This window comes from Gadus macrocephalus, chromosome 11, assembly GCF_031168955.1.
Source record: "Gadus macrocephalus chromosome 11, ASM3116895v1".
Taxonomy (NCBI): Eukaryota; Metazoa; Chordata; class Actinopteri; order Gadiformes; family Gadidae; genus Gadus; species Gadus macrocephalus.
In genome coordinates, this window is record NC_082392.1 from 19557581 (window position 1) to 19573912 (window position 16332).

The window sequence follows — 16332 nt, forward strand, 5'->3', positions numbered from 1 at the left end:
ACCGTCACGTCTCCTTCACCGTTACGAGAGTGCGGCGGGGAGGGAGAAGATGATCCCGACATGGCTGTCGTTGGAGCAAGCTGCACAGAGGTTTGCAGTCCAGGCCAGTGGAGCCGCTCGTGCTCAAAGATGCGTCTCCCAAAGCTTTACCCCAAGGGTTCAAAGGACACGGCCGTCAAAGCCTATGCGATCCTGGATGACCAGAGCAATCGCTCATTAGCAAGACCAGAGTTCTTCGAGCTGTTCAGTGTGAAGAGCAAACCATTCCCGTACCATCTCAGAACTTGTTCCGGCATCATAGAAACATCCGGCAAGAGGGCAGAAGGATTCGAAGTCGAGTCACTGGACGGCACAGTTCTCATTTCTCTCCCACCACTCATCGAGTGATCATGAGATCTCGAATAATCGGTCCGAGATTCCAACACTGAACGCTGTTCTTCATCAGCCTCATCTCCATCACATTGCCAAGCACATCCCTGAACTGGATCCAGAGGCAGAAATACTACTGCCGCTCGGAAGAGATGTCCTTAGGGCACACAAGGTAAGGCAGCAGGTCAACGGACCACATAATGCCCCCTTTGCCCAACGTCTGGATTTAGGTTGGGTAGTGATAGGAGAAGTGTGCTTGGGTAATGTACATAAACCAACAGTCAACACGTTCAAGAAAGAACGAAAGAACGAACGAACGAACGAACGAACGAACGAACGAACGAAAGAAAGAAAGAAAGAAAGGGACCGGGAGAGTGAAAGAGAGACAGAAAAAGACACTTAGCGGAGGAGATGGCGGGTTTTATTCATGATGTCACTGCGAGCCACTTTGAATCCAGGTGCGTGTGTGAAACGGCGTTGGCTGCAGTGCAGGTGAGAGCGCTCAGACAGGAACCGGCATCACGGAGGCACAGGGACGTAGGCCAAAACGATAATAGATTCATCTCTCTGTGTCCCTCCATCACCCTGCGTGTCCACCTGGCTCTTTTTCTCTGACCCTGGTGGCTGCAATGGGGGGCTATTGTCCCAAGAGCTCCATGGGGAGGTGGGGAGGGGGTTGGAGGGTAGGGGGGGGGGGCTGTTGACCCAGGAATGTTGCAGGGGAAGATGGTTCACCAGCACACACTGAGGGCCAGGGGAGTGTGTGTGTGTGTCTCTGTCTGTCTGTCTGTCTGTCTCTGTGCATGTGTGTGTGTGTGTGTGTGCGCGTGCGTGTGTGTATGTGTTTCACAAGGATTCACACACAAATACAGACACACGCAAATATGAAGGTGCACAAGGCAATTGCACTTGCTAGGATTCACACACAAACACATACACATTATGATAAACACACACACACACACACACACACACACACACACACACACTCTACATAGGTCAACAGTTTTCACAAAACCACAAAGTCAACCGCATTACAAACTGGCATGACAAGCAAACAATTGACATCACACCACACCAGCTGAATTGATGGACTGTGTGTGCATGGGATGTGTGTGTGTGTGTGTGTGTGTGTGTGTGTGTGTGTGTGTGTGTGTGTGTGTGTGTGTGTGTGTGTGTGTGTGTGTGTGTGTGTGTGTGTGTGTGTGTGTGTGTGTGTGTGTGAATGTCTGTCTGTCTGTCTGTCGGTGCATGTGTGGAAACGTGCGTGTGTGTGTGCGTGCGTGCGTGCGTGTGTGTGTGACTGAATGACAAACACACACCGAGGAGGCGGTTTGGTTTGTTTGATGACACACACCCAAGCGCTGAGCGCATACCAAGCGGGATCTGTCAGGCAACACACACCCACGCACACGCACACGTAAATAAAAAAACAACATAATATTTATTGTTGGAATTGAGTGTAATTGTGTTGGCCCAGAGCCATGTGAATATAACTCGCTGTTAGCAGGCAGGGCTGCAGAAGGTACTCCGAGACTGACACGACAGCATTAGCAATCCTTTCTATTAAAAAAGCATAAACGAGGCCTTGTTAATGTATCCTTTGAGAGAGACGCTGCTGTAAAAGAAGTAAACAAGCACAACTGAATGAAACCGACAAAAAAACACTCAGTGTACCATGTTTTTGTTCTCATGCAGTGCGTGCATGTTGCCAACCCTCCACTCCTTTAGAACTGACACATGAGGACTCCAAGGCAACACTGACAGACAACCAACTCAGTGAACTCTGAAGCTAAAACGTTAAACTTAGAATGCCGGACCGAGGCTGTGAAAGCCTCATCGTTAACATGGCATTAACATTCTCGAAACAAATACAAACCAACACACACGCAGAGCGTCTCCCTTGCTTCACACACCAGAATTAACAGTAACACAACTAACAAACACAATCTGCAGGTATCGATCCTACCTTGATGACCCTGTACACACTTTGCCTCCAGAGGTTCCTCCTGAAAGCCTCGGACATGGCAGGTGCTCTTGTGACCTCATCTGATCATCTATTGGATCTCTCGGGCTCCGTGTTAACCCTATACCCAAGCCTCAACAGAATGGCTCTCTGAGTGGACGCAGCCTAACAGGCCAGCCAATACTGTACTTGTTGGTGTGGTTCTATTGAAGGGAATGTTGTTATCCAGTAAATGATTTCTGCATGGATTTATGATGAGGTAGTAAATTGATGCACTTTAACGGATATATCGGATGCGTCACACTGGCACTAATGATGTGATTATAATGCACCCACACAGACACATGCTCACCTATAGACAAGAATATGCATATTCCTGCGCTAATACACACACAAACAAACCTACACACACACACACACACACACACACACACACACACACACACACCAACTCCGGAAATGACACATCTCTATTTAATTTGCAAGCTCATGCACACACACGTACAGCGCAGACCACAGGGAACACAAGCACAGATACATGCACACTCACACACACAACTGAGTTAATTGAAGACACAGTTGGTATTCACAAATAGGCCCAGCAGGAGCCATCTAAATATAGCCATTGCACATTTGCACGAGTGACAAAGCGACAAAATGTTAAAGACAAAGCTCATTTACCCATGCCATGCACAAAGCGAAAGAGAGACAGAGTAACATAGATCTACAGAGACGAGTAATCTGGTTGGCTCAGTGTTAGGAACTAATCTATTCTTTATGCAGTTTATTTACTGCTATGTATGTTTAAATTGATGATTTTGTATGATATATCTTTATGAGGAATGTATGCATGGTGACAATGTCGTTACCAGGAATGTAAATTCTGAGTTTGTATTAACACTTCAGTGGCTTTTTTTATTATCTGCATTCTACGATACAATTTCTTTGTGCATTTAGTTAGGCAAAAACAATTTAAAATACTAGACGGCACGCAGACTACAAGATATTGGTTTTGCGTTGAATGATGTGAATGAAAGAGCTGGAAGACAAAACAGTTATTTAGTATAACTATTTTAGTATCGCTAAACCTTTTTAGTTGTATCTCTTTAGGGGGCTAAGAAGCTAGCAACAAATAAATAATACATCAATAAAAATGGAAACTTGTTTTCCTCTGCTTGAGATAAGACCAACCGACACCGAAACAGAGACAAAACAGTGTTTCTCATTTCACATTACCACCAATTACTATACTTAATAAAATATTCATACGCCTACAGCCACGGCCGACTTTAAATCCTGGCCTGTCTGAGGAGTCTCAACTGTGGCTTTGACGACACAAATTCTTTGTCCACCAACACCATCACTGGCAAAAAAACCTTCGTCCCTCGTTTCTTAATGCTAACCCACTTGACCGCTAAGCCCTGCCGGGTTCGTATGTGTAACTTCAGAACACCCTAGATCACCTTACCTTGTTTTGATACTCGGGTATAAAGTGCAGCATCGTCGTCAGCATCAACAACAAAGCCACTCTTTTTCAAGACCTTCTAATCCCGTAATTAGCATTACTATTCATGACATTGAGTGCTAAAGTAGAGCCCGGAAGAAGACGAAGCTACAGAAGAAGGAGACGAGACGCCAAGACGAGTGACTGCTCCGTTGTTCCCAGTCGGTGACTTGTCTATCCCGTTGCGGAAAGGTGACTGCCCCCTCACCCCCTGCCCTGCCCCCCCCCCCCCCCCCCCGAAACGATGCGATTGTTGCAGCTCAAAAGAGGGCTGAGGTGGCTAGCTAAAACGGGGGTATTGGATGACCACCTGTAAGCGAAACAATCATCGCCGCGCGGCTATCGCTTTACTGAGCGCTTTTCAACAATGGCGCCGGGGAGGGGGGACGGGGAGGGGGGACGGGGACGTGCAGGTGGGTGAAGGGTGGCGGTTGGGTGTCACATGATGCATCCTCACACAGACATAACAAAACCGAAGTATGCACGGTGGAATGTGAACGCAGGAGTACGCAATCATTGATTTATTTATTTTTCATTTATTGCGACTGCAGCTGTTGTGCACCCCAAGCGGTATTTTAAGAGGGACATCAATCCACACCAAACTCCAGGGCGAACTCGATCGATGGTCTTGGGGGGGTGGAGAGGGCATTGTCTGCTTCACTGACCAGCGGGGCAGGGCCAGATAACAAATAGGCGATATATAGTTATTACACAGACCCATAAAAGGAATATTATCACGAGACACCTGCATTAGGAAATCAATGGATAATAAGGTTAATGGCGATGGAGACTGTTTGATGGTGACCAAACGACAAGCCTCATGAGAGTGAGCAGAGTGTGAGCAGAGTGTCATCAGAACAAGTGTCAACGTGGAGCGGCAGATCTCATGAAGATGCTAGATACACACACACATAGATACAAACACACACACACACGCACACACACACACACACACACACACGAAGACATATACACACACACACTCACAAGTGTTACAAAGACCCAAATTTCGACACTACAGGCACTACACAAAAACAAATACACGCCCACACACACACACACACACACACACACACACACACACACACACACGTGTTACATAGACCCAAAGGTCGACGCTACAGGCACTACACACAAATACACACACAAACACACACACAGACCTAACCCCACAGATAATTAAAAATGTATTCCATCAGACTTCACAGTGACATGTTGCAGATGATCAGAGCCACAGATGTGCAATACATAGAGGGTACGAGAGCGAGAACGAGGGGGCGAGAGAGCGGGAGCGCGCGAGAGAGAGAGAGAGATGGGGCTGTGATGAGGCAGTGGAGGAAATGATTGGAAAGCCTTTTGCATTTAAAAGCAGTTCATCAATATTTCACTGTGCCTGGACTTATTTCTCCACTCCGAACCGTCTGTTAGTGGGAGCCCACGAAACAGGAGAGCTGCACTTAATAATGGATGACAGGGGAGGGCTGAGGAGGGGGGGGGGGGGGAAGAGAGAGAGAGAGAGAGAGAGAGAGAGAGAGAGACACACACACACCTAAACACACACGGGATACAACGGGATACACCAGTGTGAAGAGACCCCCACCTCTCAAAGACTCCTCTACACCACTCCAGACAGCTGTCAGGACTGCCTCCTTACTAATTGAAGTAGGCCTACATCCAAGAACAGGTGACCCCGGACCCCTTCCCCCCGGCCTGGTGGGACGGACCCCTCACAAGAACATCTGTCTCATCAATGCTACATATGGAAGGTTACATTCAATTATTAAATTTCATGATTTATGCCATGCGATTCCTCATATTCTGCCATGTAAAGGAGTCCCTCAAGAAAGGCAAACATATACTTAATCTTGATCAATGATGGGTTATATAAATACTTGGCTTTGATTGCTGGTGTTTCCCTGCTTCCATTACACGGACGATAGGGAGTTTATTTTTCATCTGTCAGGAACTCCTTGTTGTCCGACGATCTATCAAGAGAGAGTTGGAGACGAACGGATCTAGCAGGAGCTAAACGTCACTAGATTCTCTGTGCCGAACTGCCATGTGTGTATGCTCATGAGGGACGGACGGAAAGACACGACACAGACGCAGACCCAGACCGACAGCCAGCTAGACAGATAGACGCATTGGATGGACGGACGGAGTGATTGAGCCCAACCTCTCAAGGACTAAACTATTACTTCGACTCTGCTGCCACCTAGTGGATCGATTAGTGCAACACTTCAGACCTGCTGCTTTAATTCAACATTACACCTTTCAGTCATGATAAAACTAAACTGATTCATTAATAATTAGCCTCGGTGTTTCGTACGTATCGAAATAATTTTGCATAGTGCTATATGATTGCCAGACGTCAAAAGGTTGACTTGAAATATATATGAATTAATTAAGTTGCGTGACTTTTTTCCAACATTAGCTACATTGCTGCATTACAGTGTTACACTATCAATCCTTGACAATAAAACTACTCGTGTAGAATACCTTGAATTAATGTCTGGTTAATAACCCTATGCCAAGATCATGCTTCAGATTTGTCAAAGAAAGGGCCTCAAATCTGCAAACATGTAGGCCTACCTCGCATCAAGTGGCGTCAAAGGACGGCCTCAAGACATGCTGTAGGCCTGCGTCCAACAATGGACCCCTAGGCCCAACTAAATATAAACATCTTCAAAAGGCAGAAACGAAAGAAAACAAACAAAAGTATCGCAGCATGGAAAATAGCACTCTATCAGAATTCATCCCCACTTCCATGAAAACGTTTATGAAATCAAACCTGCATCTCCCTTGCTGACTCGGCCGGGACGGAGAGGGTGCTGGGTCGACTCCTGGGGTTGGCCTTGTTGGCTCTGGAACCCGAAGACATTCTGGAAGCGTTCCGCCAGCCACTCAATCACGCGTCGCACAAGGTCGGGAGGCCGCGCCGTGACGCATGGAATATAAACAGGTGGTGCAGCTATAAAGTATAACAGTGGTGGAGGTAGCGGTGCACTTCCTTTCTTGGAGCGCACTGGGAATCCCAGGAAATCCCTTTTCCCGGGGATAATAATAGAGGTTTGTTATTGGTTTCCAAGGTAACGCAAACCGGCCACTAGGAGCTGAGATTTGTTGAAAGCATGGAATGCCATCATTGTGAGTAGATCAGGGGTGTCAAACGTACGGCCCGCGGGCCGGATCAGGCCCGCGAACGGGTTCAATCCGGCCCGCGAGATGATTTTGTGAAGTACAGTATTGTAAAAAAAAATAATAATAAAAAAAAAGTTATTTTTTTTATAAAAATCCTTCCTAGCATTACATGGATTGCATTGACTGTCACTGATTAATTTGTTGTACATTGAACTACTGGACAATTGTGTGTAACTGGAAGTCGCTTTGGAATGTAACGTAAAATGATCTGCTATTTTTCAATGAAGGAAACTGCTGTTCTTAATGTGTCCACTAGAAGTCGCAATAGCAATTATGTTAAGCAAGCAAACTTTATACCGGGGCTGTGCAGGGAGCAAGTATAAACAGGTAGTGCAGCTAGCCCGGAGCTACCTTGTCGTTCTGCCTTATACTTTCAACATTATGCGCTTTGGCACTCTCATTGCCCCAAAATGTCTCTGTCAAAAAGACGAAAAGTGGACAAAGTGCAGAATTTTCCAAGAAAAATGGTCATCGTCCTTTTTATTCACGGAAGTAAATGGGAAACCTGTGTTTGGTGTGCTCACAGCATGTTTAATTTTACATAATTATGCCATATTATTACCGGTCCGGCCCACTTGGGAATAGATTATCCTCCATGTGGCCCCTGAGCTAAAATGAGTTTGACACCCCTGGAGTAGATGGTAACATCTATAACACTTAACAGGTAGCCTATCCAAAACGAGAGATGCAATGTCATTTCTAACAGATCCAAATCACTGATATTAAAACTGCGGTCAAGTGAGCCGCCATTCGTCCATCCGCGGTTAAGCCAGCCGTCACACAAAATCTTCATGCGCTATTGCGCAAGCTTGCAGGCATGCTTGCTACGCGCCTGTGTGCTTGCGCAATAGTCCCTTCAGGAGCTCTCATTCCACACCGTATGAGACGAACACTGGTAGAGTGAAGCTGTCCCTGCATCTCTTCCACATCACTTCCTCAGGCAATTTCCAAAGTCAGTCCTTACGACCGAAAAAGCCAGCGGTGGAACGAGATAACAAACGCCGTCACTGTTTACCTGTGTAAGGACATGGTTCCCTTTCGCAATGTTGATAGAAAGGGCTTTGAAGAGATGGTCCAAACACTCGATCCCAGGTACGCGTTACCTGCCCGCACACACTTCAGCCAAATTGAGATGCCAAAACCATACGGCTAGGTCCGCGAGCAAGTGGAGAAAGAAATCCATAATATTAAACATTAGGGTTCTTCAGAGATGGAAGTAAGCATTTTTCTTTCATGCAGTTTTGCTGCATAACCAGTATTTTACCCGTTCAGAAGTATTGATATCGAAATAAGAAGATACAATTAACATACCTTGATATAAAACTGTTACCGTCTATTCCTCAAATTATACCGTGATAGGCCTATACATTTTAGTCCATACCGTACAGCCCTAGTTTGCGGAACAGGGGCCGTATTCACAAAGGATTTTAGGGCTAAAAGTAGGTCCTAACTGGCGAATTTAGGAGTAACTCCTAAAAATAATGGGCGTGTCACTCTTAAATTTAGGACTCCTAACTTTTTTCACTAAGAGCAATTCACAAAGTATTTTAGGCCTAAAAGTAGCACCTAAGTCTAGGAGAGCTTAAAAGTCCTCAAGAGGACTCCAACTCAGTAAGACCTATTCACAAAGAATCGTAAATGCCTGCGAGACGAAATGTTAGGGTATTAAACTTGTTGTGGAGTTAATCGCAATGCAATAACATCCCCGACTAACAGGAATAATCCGATTAGTCCCGAAATAAAATGTTTGGCCATACTACGTTATTTAGCAACAGGTGCAATGCAACTTTGCAATGCCGACGATTTAAAAATATCGCAACCATCAGTCAGCCGTGCCATAAACTTTCCTTTGGACATTCAACAATTACACAGGATCAAAGCCAACTTCATGGCAATTGCAGGTATGCCTGGTGTGGTCGGTGCTTTTGACGGGACGCACATAAAAATTATTGCGCCATCAAAAGACGAGGACGTGTTCGTCAATAGGAAGAAAGTGCATTCCATCAACACGCAGGTTGTTTTTTATGCAAATTTTAACATAGCCTACTGGATGTTGTTGCAAAATGGCCTGGATCTTCAGCTACCCATGATTCGCGCATTTTAATGTAGAGCGGTCTGAGGCAGCTTTTTGAGATGTACCAGTTGTGTGTCACTTGCTGGGAGACAGTGACTATCCATGCAAGACGTGGCTCTAGACACCCACCTCAATCCACAACCGGGAGCACAGTTAAAGTATAACATGTAAGTGATTACGCATATTACGCTTAGTCCTACGTGTAAAACACATCGTCTCTTTGACGCCTTTTATTTGTTGAATCCATATTTATTATTGTTTACTGATTTCTTCCATATATGCTAGAGCACACGGCAGATGAAACGTCGGTTCATGTCCTCCACGGCGAAATACGCTTCACCCCAGAGAGGGCAAGCACAGTCATTACTGTATGTGCCATTCTACACAACCTCTGCAAGCGGAGGAACATTCCACAGCCAGACGATGATGATGATGTTGATGATGATTGCGATCAACATGACAATGAATTTGGCCGTGTGGAACCGAGTGGACTGGCATTTAGGGATCACTTTGAAAACACATTTTAGGTAAACACCTTGTCACAAATCAGTCAACACTTGTGTAGTTCATAACATTTATTTTCTTTTAAATTGTACGTATTTTTATTGTTTGCTTTCTCTCTCTCTTGAACGTGCAGGCTACAACGTCATTATCGTGGTTTGCACAAAATTGTCATCATGCGTGTATTCTGCTAACTGCACTATAACTACTTAATAGGAATTAATTTCTAGCCTAGTCTATTTCCTTGTTTTTCGGTGATTCAGTGGGCTCGTCTGAACAACCAATCACCGAACTGACTGCTTAATCTAAACTCGTGCACGAGAATTGACGTAATCCATAGCAACGGCGCGTCACTCTTAGTTCACTCTTTGTGATTTATCCTTAGTAAGAGTAGGTCTCAGCGGCTTTGTGAATGACTTTTAAGAAAAAACTCCTACGTAAAATGTTTTAGCGCGAGTTAGGAGCACTCCTAGCGGTAAGATAAAATGCTTTGTGAATACGGCCCCTGGAGTGGTCTTAAATCAAAATGTTCTCATACAGTGGCAGGTGCAATGTTGATCAGAACAGACATTCTCAGACTAATTTCCCTCACTAATAAGTAACGGGTGGACCTTTCTTACAGATTACCCTCCAGATAGCTCTTACATCGGGACCAAAGAGAGGGGTTCAGGGTTGGAGACCAGGGGCCGTATTCACAAAGCATTTTATCTTACCGCTAGGAGTGCTCCTAACTCGCGCTAAAACATTTTACGTAGGAGTTTTTTCTTAAAAGTTATTCACAAAGCCGCTGAGACCTACTCTTACTAAGGATAAATCACAAAGAGTGAACTAAGAGTGACGCGCCGTTGCTATGGATTACGTCAATTCTCATGCACGAGTTTAGAAGCTGAATCACTGAATCACCGAAAAACAAGGAAATAGCCTAGGCTAGAAATGAATTCCTATTAAGTAGTTATAGTGCAGTTAGCAGAAAAAACAATGACAATTTTGTGCAGACCACGATAATGACGTTGTAGCCTGCACGTTCAAGAGAGAGAGAAAGCAAACAATAAAAATACGTAAAATTTAAAAGAAAATAAATGTTATGAACTACACAAGTGTTGACTGATTTGTGCCAAGGTGTTTACCTAAAATGTGTTTTCAAAGTGATCCCTAAATGCCGGCCAAATTCATTGTCATGTTGATCGCCATCATCATCATCGTCTGGCTGTGGAATGTTCCTCCGCTTGCAGAGGTTGTGTAGAATGGGGTGAGGCGTATTTCGCCGTGGAGGACATGAACCGACGTTTCATCTGCCCAATTCCTCTCTCCACAACATTTCGTGTATGTTTGTGTGCTCTAGCATATATGGAAGAAATCAGTAAACAATAATAAATATGGATTCAACAAATAAAAGGCGTCAAAGAGCCAATACGATGTGTTTTACACGTAGGACTAAGCGTAATATGCGTAATCACTTACATGTTATACTTTAACTGTGCTCCCGGTTGTGGATTGAGGTAGGGTGTCTAGTCTTGCATGGATAGTCACTGTCTCCCAGCAAGTGACATCCAACTGGTACATCTCAAAAAGCTGCCTCAGACCGCTCTCCATTAAAATGCGCGAATCATGGGTAGCTGAAGATCCAGGCCACTTTGCAACAACATCCAGGCTATGTTAAAATTTGCATCAAAAACAACCTGCGTGTTGATGGAATGCACTTTCTTCCTATTGACGAACACGTCCTCGTCTTTTGATGGCGCAATTATTTTTATGTGCGTCCCGTCAATAGCACCGACCACACCGGGCATACCTGCAATTGGCTTTGATCCTGTGTAATTGTTGAATGTCCAAAGGAAAGTTTATGGCACGGCTGACTGATGGTTGCGATATTTTTAAATCGTCGGCATTGCAAAGTTGCATTGCACCTGTTGCTAAATAACGTATGGCCAAACATTTTATTTCGGGACTAATCGGATTATTCCTGTTAGTCGGGGATGTGATTGCATTGCGATTAACTCCACAACAAGTTTAATACCCTAACATTTCGTCTCGCAGGCATTTACGATTCTTTGTGAATAGGTCTTACTGAGTTAAGAGTCCTCTTGAGGACTTTTAAGCTCTCCTAGACTTAGGTGCTACTTTTAGGCCTAAAATACTTTGTGAATTGCTCTTAGTGAAAAAAGTTAGGAGTCCTAAATTTAAGAGTGACACGCCCATTATTTTTAGGAGTTACTCCTAAATTCGCCAGTTAGGACCTACTTTTAGCCCTAAAATCCTTTGTGAATACGGCCCCAGGGGCCGTATTCACAAAGCATTTTATCTTACCGCTAGGAGTGCTCCTAACTCGCGCTAAAACATTTTACGTAGGACTTTTTTCTTAAAAGTTATTCACAAAGCCGCTGAGACCTACTCTTACAAAGGATAAATCACAAAGAGTGAACTAAGAGTGACGCGCCGTTGCTATGGATTACGTCAATTCTCATGCACGAGTTTAGAAGCAGTCAGTTCGGTGATTGGTTGTTCAGACGAGCCCACTGAATCACCGAAAAACAAGGAAATAGCCTAGGCTAGAAATGAATTCCTATTAAGTAGTTATAGTGCAGTTAGCAGAATACACGCATGATGACAATTTTGTGCAGACCACGATAATGACGTTGTAGCCTGCACGTTCAAGAGAGAGAAAGCAAACAATAAAAATACGTACAATTTAAAAGAAAATAAATGTTATGAACTACACAAGTGTTGACTGATTTGTGCCAAGGTGTTTACCTAAAATGTGTTTTCAAAGTGATCCCTAAATGCCGGTCCACTCGGTTCCACACGGCCAAATTCATTGTCATGTTGATCGCCATCATCATCATCATCATCATCACCATCGTCTGGCTGTGGAATGTTCCTCCGCTTGCAGAGGTTGTGTAGAATGGCACATACAGTAATGACTGTGCTTATTTCGCCGTGGAGGACATGAACCGACGTTTCATATGCCCAATTCCTCTCTCCACAACATTTCGTGTATGGTTGTGTGCTCTAGCATATATGGAAGAAATCAGTAAACAATAATAAATATGGATTCAACAAATAAAAGGCGTCAAAGAGCCAATACGATGTGTTTTACACGTAGGACTAAGCGTAATATGCGTAATCACTTACATGTTATACTTTAACTGTGCTCCCGGTTGTGGATTGAGGTAGGGTGTCTAGAGCCACGTCTTGCATGGATAGTCACTGTCTCCCAGCAAGTGACACCCAATTGGTACATCTCAAAAAGCTGCCTCAGACCGCTCTCCATTAAAATGCGCGAATCATGGGTAGCTGAAGATCCAGGCCACTTTGCAACAACATCCAGTAGGCTATGCTAAAATTTGCATCAAAAACAACCTGCGTGTTGATGGAATGCACTTTCGTCCTATTGACGAACACGTCCTCGTCTTTTGATGGCGCAATTATTTTTATGTGCGTCCCGTCAATAGCACCAACCACACCAGGCATACCTGCAATTGCCATGAAGTTGGCTTTGATCCTGTGTAATTGTTGAATGTCCAAAGGAAAGTTTATGGCACGGCTGACTGATGGTTGCGATATTTTTAAATCGTCGGCATTGCAAAGTTGCATTTCCCCTGTTGCTAAATAACGTAGTGTGGCCAAACATTTTATTTCGGGACTAATCGGATTATTCCTGTTAGTCGGGGATGTTATTGCATTGCGATTAACTCCACAACAAGTTTAATACCCTAACATTTCGTCTCGCAGGCATTTACGATTCTTTGTGAATAGGTCTTACTGAGTTAGGAGTCCTCTTGAGGACTTTTAAGCTCTCCTAGACTTAGGTGCTACTTTTAGGCCTAAAATACTTTGTGAATTGCTCTTAGTGAAAAAAGTTAGGAGTCCTAAATTTAAGAGTGACACGCCCATTATTTTTAGGAGTTACTCCTAAATTCGCCAGTTAGGACCTACTTTTAGCCCTAAAATCCTTTGTGAATACGGCCCCAGACTCTTTCTGACCCATCATGGCACCTCTTCTAGGCTTGGGCTGTCGTTTTCTTTCAGACCTTCCTGAATGTGTATTGTGTGTGGATGATGGTTTAAGCCGCCGCAATGGTTTAAGCCGCCGTCTGTTGCACACCTGTTTCACATTCAGTCATCAGTGTGCACAGGTTAAACCAGGCATCACCACGCACACACCTGCATGGCAACATGGCGCATTAGGCCATTATATACAAACTTCTTCCGTAAAATGGCTTTAAATATCACCACCCTGCGTCCTTTGTCTGGAGGAGCCCAGTCAGGTCCCCTAGGTGGCGTGTAGCATTGGACATGGATGGATAGTTGAACCTGTGCACACTGAGCAACAGTGCAGACTCACCCAGCCCCAGAGTCCAATCAGTCTGACTCGGGCCAGGTGAGGCTGCTTAGAGCAACCACCTCATCCACACAGACTGCCACAGCCACATACTTTTGTAGCCTGCTCAACCCGAATGTGAGTGCCCTTCTAGGTTAAACAGCAGTTGGCGCCCTCTAAGGGAAACTCTGTGGTACCGTGGGAGTTCTCAGCAAAACATCCACCCGTGTGAAAATGGACACACGGTTGCAACTATTATATTGCTTATAATAGCTGCATATTATTGTATCTTATGATTAAATATTTAAAAAAATGATGTTTTTGAATCTCTGCAGGGTCAGGAATGAATGAACAGTCTTGTTAATGTTTGTCTTCTGCTCAACCTTAGTCCCTGCAGGATGTCAAGGTCTTCTATGTTCATCCCTCTCCAGTCTCCCCAGTGACATCAGCCTCTGCGTGTTTGCTATTGGAGCCCGCACTCCAGAGGGGTGGGACTTCCTGTATGAGATGTACGGCCGTTCCCCGGACACGTCAGTCAAGAGCCGCATAAAGACGGCGCTCTCCATCAGCCCCCTGACGGACAAACTCCACATGTGGGTCCGCGTTATAGACGGTTGGATGTGCAGTACAACACCGTTCTGGGCAATTCAGTTGTCTTCTTCCTTCCATTGCCTTTCAATTTCTTTGAGCTCTCACTCATGCTTTTGTTTTCTCTCTCTCTCTCTCTCTCTCTCTCTCTCTCTCTCTCTCTCTCTCTCTCTCTCTCTCTCTCTCTCTCAGACTGCTGGAGGAGAGTTTTCGTGGGGAGGTTCTGAAGACCCAGGATCTTCCCCATGTGGTGATCGCTGTTAGCAAGAACCCCCATGGCTACAAGCTAGCATGGGACTTCCTCCGGGCAAACTGGCCGGCCCTGATCAAGAAGTCAGTCTGCCTCTCGTCTCATGTCATTCCCATGTGTTAGAAAGGGTTGACCTTGGCATGGTGGCTCAATGGTTGGCACAAATCACATCTCTGCAATAATGACCGGGGTTCGAACCCAACTGGGATATGACTGGGGTTTTTCTGTGTGGATATTATCAGTTCACATACCGAAAATCGTTGCTTTTTCAAAGTGCAGGGCTCATAGTTCAGACCTCTCAGAAAGACGGTCCATCTCAATGGGTAATCCTTCAACACAGTTGACCTGTATAATAATATATACTTATATTTGGCTGGATGCACAAAACATTGGCTTTCAGCATTGGGCTGTTCAATGCACTGGCATATTTTTGACGACTTCTTAAACATCAAAATGTTGAAAACGGTTATATATTAATGAGATAATAATCATATTAACTCATAACCCTGCTGCCACCATCAGTGTTAACTAGCTTCTAAAAGAGGAAGTTCATGTTATGTTATTAACACTTTCCATCACTGATCTACAGATGAGTGATTATATTCAAAAGGTTTTAATACTGTGATTCTTGCAGTAAATTACTTAATACATTTACTTTTGAAGCAAATTAATTTTGTGTGTGTGTGTGTGTGTGTGTGTGTGTGTGTGTGTGTGTGTGTGTGTGTGTGTGTGTGTGTGTGTGTGTGTGTGTGTGTGTGTGTGTGTGTGTGTGTGTGTGTGTGTGTGTGTGTGTGTGTGTGTGTGTGTGTGTGTGTGTGTGTTGTCTGTGTAGGTTTGGGGAGGGCTCAAGCTCCATAGCCCGCATGGTGACTGGAGTAACGGACCAGTAGCCTACTCCACCCCACACATGCTGAAAGAGGTGAGAACATACACACGCACGCACCAAATTCTAAGTAGCAATTCTAAGATTTCATTGTTTGTCAGAATTCATATTTATCAAGGTTAATCCTTTTAAATCATTAGCATGGACTCATCTGCACACTGCAATTGCACTCACAATTCTGAGGTTAAAGTTAGAATTCTGACTTCAAAGTCAGAACTATGGAATTCTGACTTTTAAGTCAGAACTATGGAATTCTGAGAAGAAAGTCATAATTCTGAGTTTTAGAATTCTGAGATTAAAGTCAGAACTATGGAATTCTGAGAATAAAGTCAGAATTCATAGTTTAAAGTCAGAATTCTGATATTAAAGTCAGAATTCTGATATTAAACTCTGAATTCTGAGATTAAAGTCAGAATTCTGAGATTGAAGTCAGAAGTCTGAGAATAAAGTCAGAAAAGAGGAAAAGAGCTTAAACGTAAATTACTGGACCTGATACTCAAACAGTGTTGTCTGGTTAGGTTGAATCTCGTCAGCAAACTTTTGCCTCCCGTAGCTTGACCATGCAAACCGCAATGTTAACTCGGATGAGTAAAAACCGACACAACCCTTGAATATTCTGCCTTCTCCAGAGGAGGCGGGGCTTACCTCCTGAGCGCCAACCTTTATTTCCACCAC

The 16332-nt window shown here is 44.4% G+C and overlaps 1 protein-coding gene across 1 annotated transcript; it reads left to right on the forward strand.

Annotated features, from left to right (window-relative positions):
• Window positions 1-13774: 13774 nt before the first annotated feature.
• LOC132468269 (endoplasmic reticulum aminopeptidase 1-like) lies at window positions 13775-15695 on the forward strand. Its single transcript, XM_060065997.1, has 4 exons — window positions 13775-13878; window positions 14368-14529; window positions 14717-14857; window positions 15607-15695. Exons 1-4 carry the CDS (start codon window positions 13784-13786, stop codon window positions 15662-15664), a joined length of 456 nt encoding a protein of 151 aa, XP_059921980.1. The 5' UTR covers window positions 13775-13783; the 3' UTR covers window positions 15665-15695.
• Window positions 15696-16332: the final 637 nt, after the last annotated feature.